The 14,748-nt window shown below is 46.2% G+C and overlaps 1 protein-coding gene across 1 annotated transcript in view; it reads left to right on the top strand.

Annotated features, from left to right (window-relative positions):
• Positions 1-14,748, top strand: part of ryr3 (ryanodine receptor 3) — a 593,334-nt gene that overhangs the window by 222,067 nt on the left and 356,519 nt on the right. Inside the window, 2 exon segments of the mRNA XM_072484927.1 lie at positions 6,102-6,261; positions 10,886-11,033. Of these exon segments, the coding sequence (XP_072341028.1) occupies positions 6,102-6,261; positions 10,886-11,033 (308 nt within the window).

The raw sequence follows: 14,748 nt of genomic DNA on the forward strand, positions 1-14,748 counted from the left end.
CCAGACGGGGAGCATCGACAAGCCAAAGATGATTCAAGTGAACCGGACTTGACTCCAGACGGGGAGCGCCGAGGAATCAGAGACGGCACGCTCAATGCAACAGCGGATGCCACAAAGAACACTGACACAAGTAACTTTGTGAAGGACTCGAATTCTCCACTCGGTGTGGGTCATTGAGCGCAACAAATACAACAACACGCACGTCAATTACAACAATGACAATAACAATAGAACAACTGGTACGACATGGTGCAACTCTGCCCATGAAGGACAATGTTACTGCTCAGCTCAGAACAATGGCGAGAGTGCAAACATACCATGGCATGTCAATGCATCTTACAAATTCACGTTTACTACAATACAAACAAGCAGACCAGTTTTCAAGGCAGCTGACATACGGCCTCAATACCGCAAACACAGACGCCAGCCCAGGTCAGACAGGAAAGATGACATCAAGAATCGCTACCACAAGCATCGAAAAAAAAGAGCCCAAATCAGACAACTTCTTGGTTCCTTAAGCACAGGGACACTGACGGCGTTCACAAGGGAATGACAGCATCAACATTGACACTTCCATAACAGCACAACAAAGCCACTTGACTGTAAATTCATGACCTTTGGACTCATGACTATTATTTGGTATTGTATAATCCTCAACGTCATCATAACTATTATTTGGTATTGTATAATCCTCAATGTCATCATAACTATTCTTTGATCTTGTATCGTCATCACAGTCATCATAACTTGTACATGTCATCACTTATTTACCTGTTTTTGTTCAATTTTTCTTTAACACTACAGAAAAAATGTAACACGAAAAAAGGGGGGATCTGGTGATATGCATCACTGTAAAGACACAAGGGGTTAATGTAAATACACTACAACTAAGTAAACACTAGAGGAAGCACCAGAAATGTCATGACATGCAGACATACAGCTAATGAACACTTAGAATAGGACACAACCAATGAGCAGTCAAGACACCCAGAGGTGGCATTACCACAAGGGGGCATTACACAACCCATATAAAAGGACAGGGCACACATGCTCTATCTCTTTCCACAGGCGACACTTCGAGAGTAGGACAGGGGCAGATCAGAAGCATCACACCCACCACGTGGCTTAGAGCAGACTGGTTAGTTAGACTGAGTTACTGTAGCAAGGTCAGCAGGAGAGTCGAACTCATAGAGAACTGTGCTAATGGTTCAATAATGCTTCAGAAAAGATTTAGGAACATGAAAATGTAGCAACAAGGGAAGACCGTTGCTGCACTTGGGTTTGCTCGCACATCAATGTGCGCCGGAATGTGGCGACTAGGGGCTTTTCACAGTAACTTCATTTGAAGCCTACTTGTGACAATAAGCGATTTTCATTTAATTTTCATTTCATTTCTTCTAGGAGTTCACCTGCTAACTTTATTTAATTCAATTAATTTACAAAATGTTGCTCTGTGGAGATGTACAACACATCACAGATACCCCCAAAATAATCTTGATCGTACTGAGACTTTCTGGGTGATATTTTCAGGACCTGTTCACCGCAGGCACAAATCCTATTCAGGCTGCTAAATCTCACGATAGAGCCATAATGGGATTTGCTGAGAATTCTGAGCACGGTTCTCCCAGGCCCTCCCCAATGATGCGTTCAGTGATTTCAATAAATTAGAATACATTAATTTGTTATTAAATGGCTTGACGCTATGTCTTCAGGTTATGTCAGATGCGCCGCTGGCGGGAATTGCTAGTGGTTTCCAAAAGTGGAAACCAAACCAGTCGCGATTACCATGCCAGGGGCGCGGAGGTGAATATGGCCCACGCTGCTGAGGGACATGACTAGCCAATGTCCTAGAACATCCCCCGGCACCCTGGCAGTACCCAGCTGGCACGGGCAGGGCCTTTAGGGCACCCCATTGGGGGGTTCCCATTATGTGGGTGGGGGCAAGGGTGGAGCTGTGCCTGCATGGCAGTGAGGGATGTAGGGGTGCCCGATGCCAGCGAGGACGGGGAGGTGTGGTCAGGTCACTCTAATGCCTGCAGTGCGTCCATAAGACCATAAGACATAGGAGTGGAAGTAAGGCCATTCGGCCCATCGAGTCCACTCCGCTATTCAATCATGGCTGATTTCAACTCCATTTACCCGCTCTCTCTCCATCGCCCTTAATTCCTCGAGAAATCAAGAATTTATCAACTTCTGTCTTAAAGACACTCAACGTCCCGGCCTCCACCGCCCTCTGTGGCAATGAATTCCACAGACCCACCACTCTCTGGCTGAAGAAATTTCTCCTCATCTCTGTTCTAAAGTGACTCCCTTTTATTCTAAGGCTGTGCCCCCGGGTCCTAGTCTCCCCTGCTAATGGAAACAACTTCCCTACATCCACCCTATCTAAGCCATTCATTATCTTGTAAGTTTCTATTAGATCTCCCCTCAACCTCCTAAACTCCAATGAATATAATCCCAGGATCCTCAGACGTTCATCGTATGTTAGGCCTACCATTCCTGGGATCATCCGTGTGAATCTCCGCTGGACCCGCTCCAGTGCCAGTATGTCCTTCCTGAGGTGTGGGGCCCAAAATTGCTCACAGTATTCTAAATGGGGCCTAACTAATGCTTTATAAAGCTTCAGAAGTACATCCCTGCTTTTATATTCCAAGCCTCTTGAGATGAATGACAACATTGCATTTGCTTTCTTAATTACGGACTCAACCTGCAAGTGTACCTTTAGAGAATCCTGGACTAGGACTCCCAAGTCCCTTTGCACTTCAGCATTATGAATTTTGTCACCGTTTAGAAAATAGTCCATGCCTCTATTCTTTTTTCCAAAGTGCAAGACCTCGCACTTGCCCATGTTGAATTTCATCAGCCATTTCTTGGACCACTCTCCTATACTGTCTAAATCTTTCTGCAGCCTCCCCACCTCCTCCATACTACCTGCCCCTCCACCTATCTTTGTATCATCGGCAAACTTAGCCAGAATGCCCCCAGTCCCGTCATCTAGATCGTTAATATATAAAGAGAACAGCTGTGGCCCCAACACTGAACCCTGCGGGACACCACTCGTCACCGGTTGCCATTCCGAAAAAAAAACTTTTATCCCAACTCTCTGCCTTCTGCCTGACAGCCAATCGTCAATCCATGTTAGTACCTTGCCTCGAATACCATGGGCCCTTATTTTACTCAGCAGTCTCCCGTGAGGCATCTTATCAAAGGCCTTTTAGATAACATCCATTGGCTCTCCTTGGTCTAACCTATTTGTTATCTCTTCAAAGAACTCTAACAGGTTTGTCAGGCCGACCTCCCCTTACTAAATCCATGCTGACTTGTCCTAATCTGACCCTGCACTTCCAAGAATTTAGAAATCTCATCCTTAACAATGGATTCTAGAATCTTGCCAACAACCGAAATTAGGCTAATTGGCCTATAATTTTCCATCTTTTTCCTTGTTCCCTTCTTGAACATGGGGGTTACAACAGCGATTTTCCAATCCTCTGGGACTTTCCCGGACTCCAGTGACTTTTGAAAGATCATAACTAACGCCTCCACTATTTCTTCAGCTATCTCCTTTAGAACTCTAGGACGTCGGTAGGTGACTCAACCATTGAGTAGTGGGCAGGAGGGAGGGGGGATAGGGAGATGGGCCATCTGTATTGGATGGTTGAGGATGTCCCCCTCATCTGCTGGGGGTCCTGATTTTTCATGGTGGAGGTTCTTTATCTTCACCCCAATCTTTGAATCTCAGTTTTGCTGACTCTCCCAGCTGGCTGTGTGACCCTCGCCAGCATTTTGAAATTGCACAGAGTGCCATTTGATCTGGTTAGAAAAGGCAGTTGTGAAACCAACGAGATTAACACACTGCTTTTGTCGCCTGCTCCAACAATGTGTGCAATATTTGGAAAATTCTGCTCTCCATTACTCTTGAGCAATTGCAGACACCAAAATATGAAAAACAATTGGATGATCATAGTTTCAGGAAAATATTATTGTTTCTCCATTTCTCGCTTTTATTAAAATTCTTTCCTGAGATGTGGGTTGCCCATCCCTAATTGCCCTTGAGCATAATTGCTTGTGAGGCCATTTCAGAGGCCAGTTAAGAGTCAACCACATTACCGTGTGTCTGGAGTCACATGTAGGCGAGACCAGGTTAGGATGGCAGATTTCCTGAAGGGCTTTAATGAAACAGATGTTTTTTTTACTAAACTGATGACAGTTGATATGGTCGCCATCACTAGTTTTCAATTCCAGAGTTTTTAATTGAATTTGAATTCCGCCCATCCTTAGAGCATTAACCTGGGCCTCTGAATTACAAGTCCAGTGATATTACCACAATACCACCATCTTCCTTACTGTAGAGCATAGTCAACATGAATTAACTCTACCAAATATGCAATGACTTTGAAATTTCTTGGCTCCAAGACAGTGGGAAAAAAAATCCCGCCCAGTAAGACGAAGAATATTGGAAAGAACCTGGAGTTTGAAACATTTTCGTTAGTTCTTTAAATTCCAGTCGGTAGACCATGGATTATTATTCTACTCGCCACTCTACATCAAGGGTACATGTCTGGGAGAGTTTTAAGGTTTCCTAGAAAAATATTCTACTGCTTTCATCCTCAATAGGTCTCACTGCAATTTAAAATAGCTTACAGCTGGCCCCAGCAAAATCCTAGTGCGTGATCTACCGGCCTTGGTGAGTTCAGAAGACTGAGGGATATCTCCTGCAGACCTATAAAATCTAACAGGACAAGACAGGGTAGATGCAAGAAGGGTGTTTCCCATGGTGGGTGTGTCCAGAATCAGGGGTCACAGTCTGAGGATTTGGGGTAGACCATTTAGTACAGAGATGCGTAGAAATGTCTTCACCCAGAGTGTGGTGAGTCTGTGGAATTCATTATCACAGGAAGTAGTTGAGTCCAAAACGTTGTGTGTTTACGAGAAGCAGTTAGATATAGCACTTGGGGCGAAGGGGATCAAAGGGGGGGGGAAAGCGGGATTAGGTTATTGAGTTGGATGATCAGCCATGATCAAAATGAATGGCGGAGCAGGCTCGAAGGGCCAAATGACCTCTTCTCGCTCCTATTTTCTATGTTTTTATGTAACAAAGCCGTTAAATCTTGCAAGAGGCCTTTCGCAAGATTTACAACACTCATTACGCCTCACATGAACCGACGAGATCTCGCGAGGGGTCGCAATCTGGATCTCATCCTCAATTGGTGGGATCTAGATTTGCATATCAAGTGAGTAGTTAATCTCACTTGAATATGTCTACACTGAAGTTACCCAAGGCACGGGAATCAAACGGTCCCACCTTGGAGCTGTGGTCGTCAGTGCAGGAAATGAGTCTAAGGAATGCCCTACTCCAGGAAAAGTAGTTTATATTCAAAATAATTCTGTGCTGTTTAATTTATTAAAAAAGAAAATAAATATCTCAGCAGTTTCTTTACTCGGAAAAAATGACATGGGCTCCCCCCGGTATCTGCCATCCACATCTTCAGGCCATTCCAGTAATGTCAGCGACAAGGGGGAGCCACAGTGCCAGAGCTAATCACTAATCACAGTATGAACCACGACTTCTCTCCAGCTGACATCTGCTCACCCTCTATCTAGACCAGTGTTCTTCAAAGTCGGGGGCGCGACCCGCGAGTGGGGCAAGAGCGGGTGTCGGGAAGGTCGCGGAGCCGTTGTCCGCAGCGCTCCCGATCGCGCAAATCCCCACGCAGCTGCCGGCTTTTCATAACGCCGGCTGCAAGCGCCCGGGAACATGTTTTTTTTTTTAACAAATGGCAGCAGTGCGCATGCGCGCACGATGATCAGACACGCATGCGCAGTGCAGCCGCTATTTTTTTAAACGGTTGCAGCTTTTTCTTTTACAAGTTCTGTAGTGGTTTTTATTCATTTATTTTTTACAAGTTCGGGGGGGGTTTATTAATTTTTTTCATTTATTTTAATCATTTTATTATTTTTTTTACAAGTTGGGGGTGGGGTTTATTTGATAAAATTTTACAGGAAAAAAATTCAGAACTGTCCCACTGTTTAAAATATTTTGTTGTGCAGTTTGTTCAAATTTACTTGTAATTTTACCTATGCTGACTTCTGTTGGATTTTAGTTACATGATGTCAAACGGCTATAAGCCCGCTCCGCTGGACCTTTCAGATGTCAAACTACTCACTGCCCAAGAGGTTTTAGTTGACAAGCTGGCAGAAAATGCACACAATGTCTGGGCTAAAGACAGAATCAGACAAGGATGGACCTATGGCATCCAACAGGTACTTATGATTCGTAATGACTGAAGTGATAACTGAAGAACATCAAGTCCTGCTGTAAAAGTACTTTGCCAGGCACACAATAATTTAATCTCATTGCAATAGGATTGCTATCTTGTTGAGATGTGGACAGCATTTGCAAGGAATCGCACGGCACAGAAACTAAGACCAAATGAAACAAAGGAAGGGTGTGAGGTGTGAAACTCGTAACATATATGCAACATCCTCTGCTTTGATCTTAAATTCTCAACAATATTTCAACATCATTAAAAATAATCTTGTGTGCCATGCATTATGTACATCACATTATTGTGTATTTTAGTGGAATACAATGGAGGCCCAGGTTATGACCACAGCAGATGTTAATTGCTGAGCAAACCAAATCCTAGAGGGAAACATGTGTTGGCCATTTTTTAATATTCTGAAAACAAGAAGAAAATGTATTGATCTCAGTAGCAAGTAGTCCAGTAATACTTTTTGGATTTAAAAAGTTAAAATTAAAGCGTTTATTTACAAACATAAAAGAAAACTTAAACACACAAGATTACAGCTACATAGTTAAAACTAGCCACGGGGCAGTATGTCAGCATAGTGGTTAGCACAGTTGCTCCACTGCTCCAGGGTCCCAGGTTCGATTCCCGGCTTGGGTCACTGTCTGTGTGGAGTCTGCACGTTCTCCCCATGTGTGCGTGGGTTTCCTCAGGGTGCTCCGGTTTCCACCCACAGTCCAAAGATGTGCGGGTTAGGTGGATTGGCCATGCTAAATTGCCTTTAGTGTCCAAAAAAAGGTTAAGTGGGGTTACTGGGTTACTGGGATACGGTGGAGGTGTGGGCTGGGGTAGCGGGCTCTTTCCGAGGGCCGGTGCAGACTCGATGGGCCGAATGACCTCCTTCAGCACTGTAAATTCTATGATGATTCTATGATGATAGTCTTACAAACAACACATTCCCCTCCCAAAAGACTCCCTACTTGGTGGGATCCACAAGTAAAAATCTTCAAGGCAACACTTCCTTACAGACGTTTAACTATAATAATCCAGTATTATTACTCAAGGCAACTTGCTGTTGCTTTATAAAGGTATACTACACGCCACCTCAAACCCTCTTGCACTCTGTTGTGGAAATCCAAGATTTCTGAACAAAACTGCTTTTTGACTGGCTTGATTGCATGGCTGGTTCAAACTGCACCTTCTCATAGTTCACCTCAATGCATTTCCCCCAGTCCCATGCGCTTTAATTTTGCACAATAATCACTTATGTGGGACTTTGTCAAACGCCTTCTGAAACTCCAAATATACCACATCGACTGGCTCCCCCTTGTCGACTGTACTGGTCAACTCCTCAAATAATTCCAACAGATTTGTCAAGCATGATTTTCCCTTCATAAATCCATGCTGACTCTGACTGATCCTGCCACTGCTTTCTAAATGTTCTGCTATAAAGTCCTTGATAATGGATTTAAGCATTTTCCCCACTACCGATGTTAGGCTTACTGGTCTATAATTCCCTGTTTTCTCTCTATCTCCCTTTTTGAATATTGGAGTGACGTGAGCTACCCTCCAATCTGCAGGAACAGTTCCAGAGCCTATAGAATTCTGGAAGATGACCACCAATGCATCCACTATTTCCAGAACCACCTCCTTTAGCACTCTGGGATGCAGATTCTCAGGCCCTTGTGATTTATCCACCTTCAATCCCATCAGTTTTCCCAGCACCATTTCTCTACTAATATTGATCTCCCTCAGTTCTTCCCTCTCACTAAACCTTTCATTCTCCAACATTTCTGGGATCTGATTTGTGTCCTCATTTGTGAAGACAGAACCACAGTATGTATTCAATTGCTCAGCCATTTCTTTGTCCCTTATGCAACCCCTGTTTCTGTCTATAGGGTGACTACATTTCTCTTTACCAATCCCTTTCTCTTCACATATCTGGAGAATCTCTTTATGTCAGTCTTAATGTTCACTGCAATCTTCCTTTTGCACTGTACTTTCCCCTTCTTAATCAATCCCATCGTCCTTCTTTGCTCCCAAATCCTCAGACCTATTATTTTTCTTGGCCAATCTGTATGCTTCTTCCTTGTATCGGATACTATTTCTAATTTCCTTTGTAAGCCATGAATTGGCCCTCTTACACCCTGTGCTTTTGTGCCAGACAGGAATGAACAGTTGCTGTAGTTCCTCCATGCGTTCCTTGAATGTTTGCCATCGTCTATCCACTGTCATCCCTTTAAGTAACTCTCCCCAATCTACCAAGGCCAACTTATGCCTCATATTCTCATAGTTCCCTTTATTAAGATTCAGCACCCTAGTCTCCGAATCAACTACTTTAGTCTCCACCTTGATAAGAAATTCTATCATGTTATGATCGCCCATCCCCAAGGGGTCTTGTACAACAAGATTAGCAATGATTCCCTTCTCATTACACAATACCCAGTGTAAGATGGCCTGCTCTCTAGTTGGTTCCTCCATATATTGGTCAAGAAAGCCATCCCACACACACTCCAGGAATTCCTCCCCTACGGCATTGTGGCTAATTTGATTTGCCCAATCTATGTGAAGATTAAAATCACCCATGACCATCGATATTCCCTTGTTACATGCATTCCTAATTTCTTGTTTAATACCATTCCCAACCTCACCACTGCAGTTTGGGGGTCTGTTGTCCCTCAATTGGGAAATAAAAGAATTGGGTACTCTAAATTTATTTTTAAAATGGAGAAGTGTATTTCATAGAATTTACAGTGCAGAAGGAGGCCATTCGGCCCATGGAGTCTGCACCGGCTCTTGGAAAGAGCACCTGTTGCTCTTTTTAGCTTTATTCTATTTGCTCTGTTTAGGTCACCTTTGCTCACGAGTCGCCAGGTATCTTTATGATACCGCCACGTGGTTCAAGTTTAGGTTATGATTAATAACACAGCACAACGCTTAGTAAGGATTAAAACAACGGTCATTTATTATATACAACAAGCAATATTAATACCCTAATACTACTTTCTATGTAATAAACCTATCACTACTGGCCAATACTTAACTTAGGAAGAGCCCACCAGGTCAAGGAAACGAATGGCTTGTCCAATCAAATCTGGCCCGCGGGATTCAAAAAGCTGCTACAGGTCGGTGGCGAGGTGTCTCTACCAGATAGCGATCGTTGGATTCAAACTTACGATACACGGTGGCTGGTCTTGCGAAGGTCTCGAGCAGGCGAAGATGAGAGAGAGAGAGATCTGGGGCGAAATTCTCCTACCCGCCCCGCCACATTTCTGCGTCGACCGGCCGGCGGGAGTCTCCGTAACACCGGCCGGTCAATGAGGTTTCCCATTGTGGGGCAGCCCCACGCCGTCGGGAAACCCCCCGGTGCCGGCAGAATGGAGACTCCCGCTGGCGGAGAATGACGCCCCTGAATTTGGACCTTCACTTTTATAGAGCCCAGGGGCTTCCCGCCTCCCGGGGCTCTATAATTATTTAGGGGCGGCCCTTGACCCTGAGTCCCAAGTGATTGGATTCTGTCCCCAATCTCTGGGGTCGATGTGTCCAATGGTGAGGCGATTCCTCGATCGGGGGGTGGTCGCTCACCTGTCTTTGTTTCGGCCACTGCAGGCGCCGACAGGTCTGACCCGGTATTCAATTGCTAATATGTTGCAATTGTTCCCGGGGATAACCGATTTAACTGTGGATGTCTGAGTAGATTAGGTGTAAACAGTCCTGAATGCAACTGCGGATACCTGGGTTGATGGGCTGTTGATAGCCCTGAGTATCGACCTGGGCTACGTTCCCAGAGCTGAATATGCAAACCTGTCTGCAGCTGCCTGCTTGTGTCTTCTTGGCTGCTTTTCCCAGCAGTCTTTCGGGTTAGCCGTTTTAAACTGGGTTTTGGCCAGATTAATCGGAACACAGCCATTTTACATGGCTACACACCCTACCCAAGCCCACATCGCCACCCTATCCCCATAACCCAGTAACCCTACCCAACACTAAGGGCAATTTTGGACACTAAGGGCAATTTATCATGGCCAATCCACCTAACCTGCACATCTTTGGACTGTGGGAGGAAGCCGGAGCACCCGGAGGAAACCTACGCACACACGAGGAGAATGTGCAGACTCCGCACAGACAGTGACCCAAGCCGGGAATCGAACATGGGACCCTGGAGCTGTCCAGATATAGATGTAGATATTTGAAAGAAAAATATTGAAAGGGTATGTGCAAGATGGACAGGCAGGCAAGGTAATGATTGCTCTTTTCGTGAACCCATATGGACAAGCTGGGCTTACTGGCCTATAAACAAAAAATGCTGGAAAACCTCAGCAAATCTGGAAGCATCTGTGGAGAGGGAAACAGAATGTTTCAGGTTTGTATGACTCTTCTTCAGAGCTTACTCACCTGCTGTTGTGCTGTAAAATACATTATTTTATAGAAATTACTGGTCTCGAGAGCTTTTAATAAGGAGGCTCGTGTGTATTTGTTTTAGTAAAGTTGAACTTTAACCATTGGGCATGTGCCAAACCATTCTTTTGTGTTTGCATTTTCAACTGGAATTTGTGGATTATCTTGAAAAATTAGAACGCAAATAAATGAAGATATCTATCCAAAGTCTATGTGTTAATATTGCCTATCACTTCCTGCAGGATATCAAGAATAAAAGGAACCCTCGATTGGTGCCTTACAGCCTCCTTGATGAGCGAACCAAAAAGTCAAACAGAGACAGTTTACGTGAAGCAATTCGCACTTTAATTGGCTATGGTTACAATATTGAACCATCCGACCAGGAAACCGGTGGGTATAGTTACTACAGATCAGTACATTAATTTAAGAACACCACGTTACAAGACGGGAAGTTTATTAAGTCTTATAGCCACTACAGAAACAGCAGTCAGAGTTACTACAAAATTATATAAGACATTCCTGTAGTAAGGAGTTTTTAGGATTGATAATAATCGACTTTGTTGGATTATCTGATAATGGTTGACTTTATTGGATAAACATTGATTATCATGGCTTTTTTTCTACGATTCTTCATTTGCTTACTGTGTAGCTGAAATCGCTGCCAGCTCTTTTCTTGGGTTACTTTGCTGTATATGGTGACTGCAATTTGTACAGGAGGCTTATTTGGTCGATGCTTACACACAGTTCTCTTGCCTGCCAAATTGCGCAGGACAGGACAGAATAAGATTTATTGTTAGAAAACAAGCAATTAATCTGCCCGTTGCGTCGGTGTGTAGTCATGGGTGGGAGTCGAGGGAGGTATGCATTGGGAAGTTGCTTTTGGGAAACCTTTTCCTTGATGAAAAGTACACTTGTTTAAATTACAGCACCGTTTCTGTTGCCTTTTATTCTGAAACTTGTATAAAATGACTTATTACGTTAACATTGTAATGATGAAATTTATCAATTTAAGAGCTGACGTTGCAGTACATCAGCAGTGACAGAGAGAATCACCATCAATGATTTATCTGCTTTGAGTATAAAAATTTAAACCAGCACTGCACTAGAAATTACCCTCCATGCCAAGCATTTGAGCCAGATATGTAGCATTTTGGATTTTATATTCTGTAAAAAATTGGGAATTAGGATTTTGTGGGAAGGAAGTCACCCTAATTTAATTTATAATGACTATTTCCCTCTCATTTACTTAACCCACACTTTAAAGAAAACATCAATTCTAAATGTATCAGTTTCTGTCACGGTTTCCATATTTAAAACCATCACACACCACAAATCAAAATTTATAATTACCAGAGATTGTGATGTATAAGTCGACCTGGTGTATGAGGCAGGCTAAATTTTTTGGCTCCCAAAATCCTGTTTTTTTTTTTGTCATATATTCAGTGTCTAGGTCAATGCCCCCTTTCTAACCACAAGATGCCGGGTGCGATTTAACGGGAAAGAAACAGAGTTGCATCTTGGGTGCGTTTAGCCGGGTGTTTCTCAGCACCTGCTGCGCCATGAATGACCCTGTTTTCTAATGAGACTCTGGGGCGCGATTCTCCGACCCCCCATCGGGTCGGAGAATCGCCGGGGGCCGGCGTGAATCCCGTCCCCGCCGTGTCGCAAATACTCTGCCACCGGAGCTTCGGCGGGGACGTGAATCGCGCCGGTCGGCGGGAATCCCCCGGCGATTCTCCGGCCAGCGATGGGCCGAAGTCCCGCCGCTTCAACCCTCTCCTGCCGGCGTGGATTAAACCACCTCTCTTACCGGCGGGAGCAGGCAGCGCAGGCGGGCTCCGGGGTCCTGGGGGGGCGCGGGGCGATCTGGCCTCGGGGGGGTGCCCCCACGGTGGCCTGGCCCGCGATCGGGGCCCACCGATCTGCGGGCGGGATGTGCCGTGGGGGCACTCTTTTCCTTCCGCCTTTGCCATGGTCTCCACTATGGCGGAGGCGGAAGAGACTCCCTCCACTGCGCATGCGCGGGGATGCCGTGAGCGGCCATTGACGCTCCCGCACATGTGCCGCCCGGCAAAGTCAGTTTCGTGCCAGCTGGCGGGGCACCAAAGGCCTTTCCCGCCAGCTGGCGGGACGGAAATCAGTCCGGCGCGGGCCTAGCCCCTCAAGGTGAGGGCTCGGCCCCTCAAGATGCGGAGAATTCCGCACCTTTGGGGCGGCGCGATGCCGGACTGATTCGCGCCGTTTTTGGCGCCGGTCGGTGGACATCGCGCCGATTACGGAGAATCCAGCCCCTGATCTGCCCCACTGCAGCCTCCAGACTCCCCCACCCCAACTTAACTGTTAGGGGGTCCTCAAGTCCCCCTACCTTCACCCCACTTCAAAAGGACAGGGTACCCCCGGGTCCAATCCCTGGCAGTGCCAACCGGGCATCTTGGCACTAGCATCCTGGCACCCTGACAGTGCCCCAGCCAGCCTGGTAGTGCCAGGGTGGTGGTGGCAGGGTGCCTAGGTAACAGTGCCAAGGTGCCAGACTGGCAGCGCCAGGGATTGAGCCTGGGGCTGTCCTGTCCTTTTGAAGTGGGGTGAGGGGGGGACTCGAGGACCCCCGACAGGTAAGTTGGGATGTTGGGATGGAGGGCATCTGGAGGCTGCGGTGGAAGGGCTTGGGGAGATCGGGACAGCATTTTACTGCAGGAAATTAAGTTAAGTGCGACCTCGGCAGGACATTCCTCATTGAGACCCAAAAAAAATCAGAGTCCCGTTTGAAAGCGGGATCATTCACGGCGCAGCGAGTGCTGAGAAACACCCTGCTAAACGCACCCAAGGTGCGACTCTGTTTCTTTCCCGTTAAACCGCACCCAGCATCTTGTGGATAGAAAGGGGGCGTTGACCTATCCGCTGCATATATGCAAAAACAGGATTTCTGGGGCCAAAAAATTTAGACTGCCTCATACACCAGGTCGACTTCTACATCACAATCTTCGGTAATTACAAATTTTGATTTATGGTGTGTGATGGTTTTTTTTAATAAACATTTTATTGAGGTATTTATGGTTTTGTAACAACAGAAGAAACAATGTACATACAAATATAAACATAGTGCAAAAGCAGTCTTCCTCCCTCACAGGTCCCACCTTTTCTAACACCCTACTCTAAACTAAACTAAACCCCAACCCCCCCCCCCCCCCCCCCCCCTCTACTGACGGTTAATTTTCCCCAAAGAAGTCGACGAATGGTTGCCACCTCCGGGTGAACCCTAACAGTGACCCTCTCAAGGCAAACTTGATTTTCTCCAGACAGAGAAAGCTAGCCATGTCAGTTAGCCAGGTCTCCGACTTCGGGGACTTTGAGTCCCTCCAAGCTAATAATATCCGTCTCCGGGCTACCAGAGAGGCAAAGGCCAGAACATCTGCCTCTTTCTCCTTCTGGATTGCCGGGTCTTCCGACACTCCGAAAATCGCCACCTCTGGACTCGGTGCCACCCTTGTTTTTAACACCTTGTGTATCACCTCCGCAAACGCCTGCCAGAATCCCCTCAGCTTCGGGCATGCCCAGAACATATGGACATGGTTCGCTGGTCCTCCCGCACACCTTGCGCACCTCTCTTGTACTCCAAAGAACCTGCTCATCCGGGTCACTGCCATCTGAGCCCGGTGAACGACCTTGAACTGTATCAGGCTGAGCCTGGCACATGATGCGGACGTGTTGACTCTACTCAATGCGTCTGCCCAGAGACCATCCTCTATTTCACCTCCCAGCTCTTCCTCCCACTTGCGTTTCAGCGCCTCGGTCTGCGTTTCCTCTGACCCCATGAGTTCCTTATAAATGTCCGAAACCCTCCATCTCCCATCCACATTCTGGAAACTACCCTGTCCTGTATCCCCCTTGGCGGTAGGAGCGGGAAGGTTGAGACCTGCCTGCATAGGAAGTCCCACGCCTGCAGGTACCTAAACTCATTCCCTCCCGTCAATTGAAATTTCTCCTCCAACTCCCTCAGGCTGGGAAAGCTCCCCTCTATAAACAGATCTCCCATCCTCTCGATCCCTGCTCTCTGCCATCTCCGGCACCCTCCATCTAGCCTCCCCGGGGCAAACTGGTGATTATT

The sequence above is a fragment of the Scyliorhinus torazame genome, chromosome 2, assembly GCF_047496885.1.
Source record: "Scyliorhinus torazame isolate Kashiwa2021f chromosome 2, sScyTor2.1, whole genome shotgun sequence".
NCBI classification, from domain to species: Eukaryota; Metazoa; Chordata; class Chondrichthyes; order Carcharhiniformes; family Scyliorhinidae; genus Scyliorhinus; species Scyliorhinus torazame.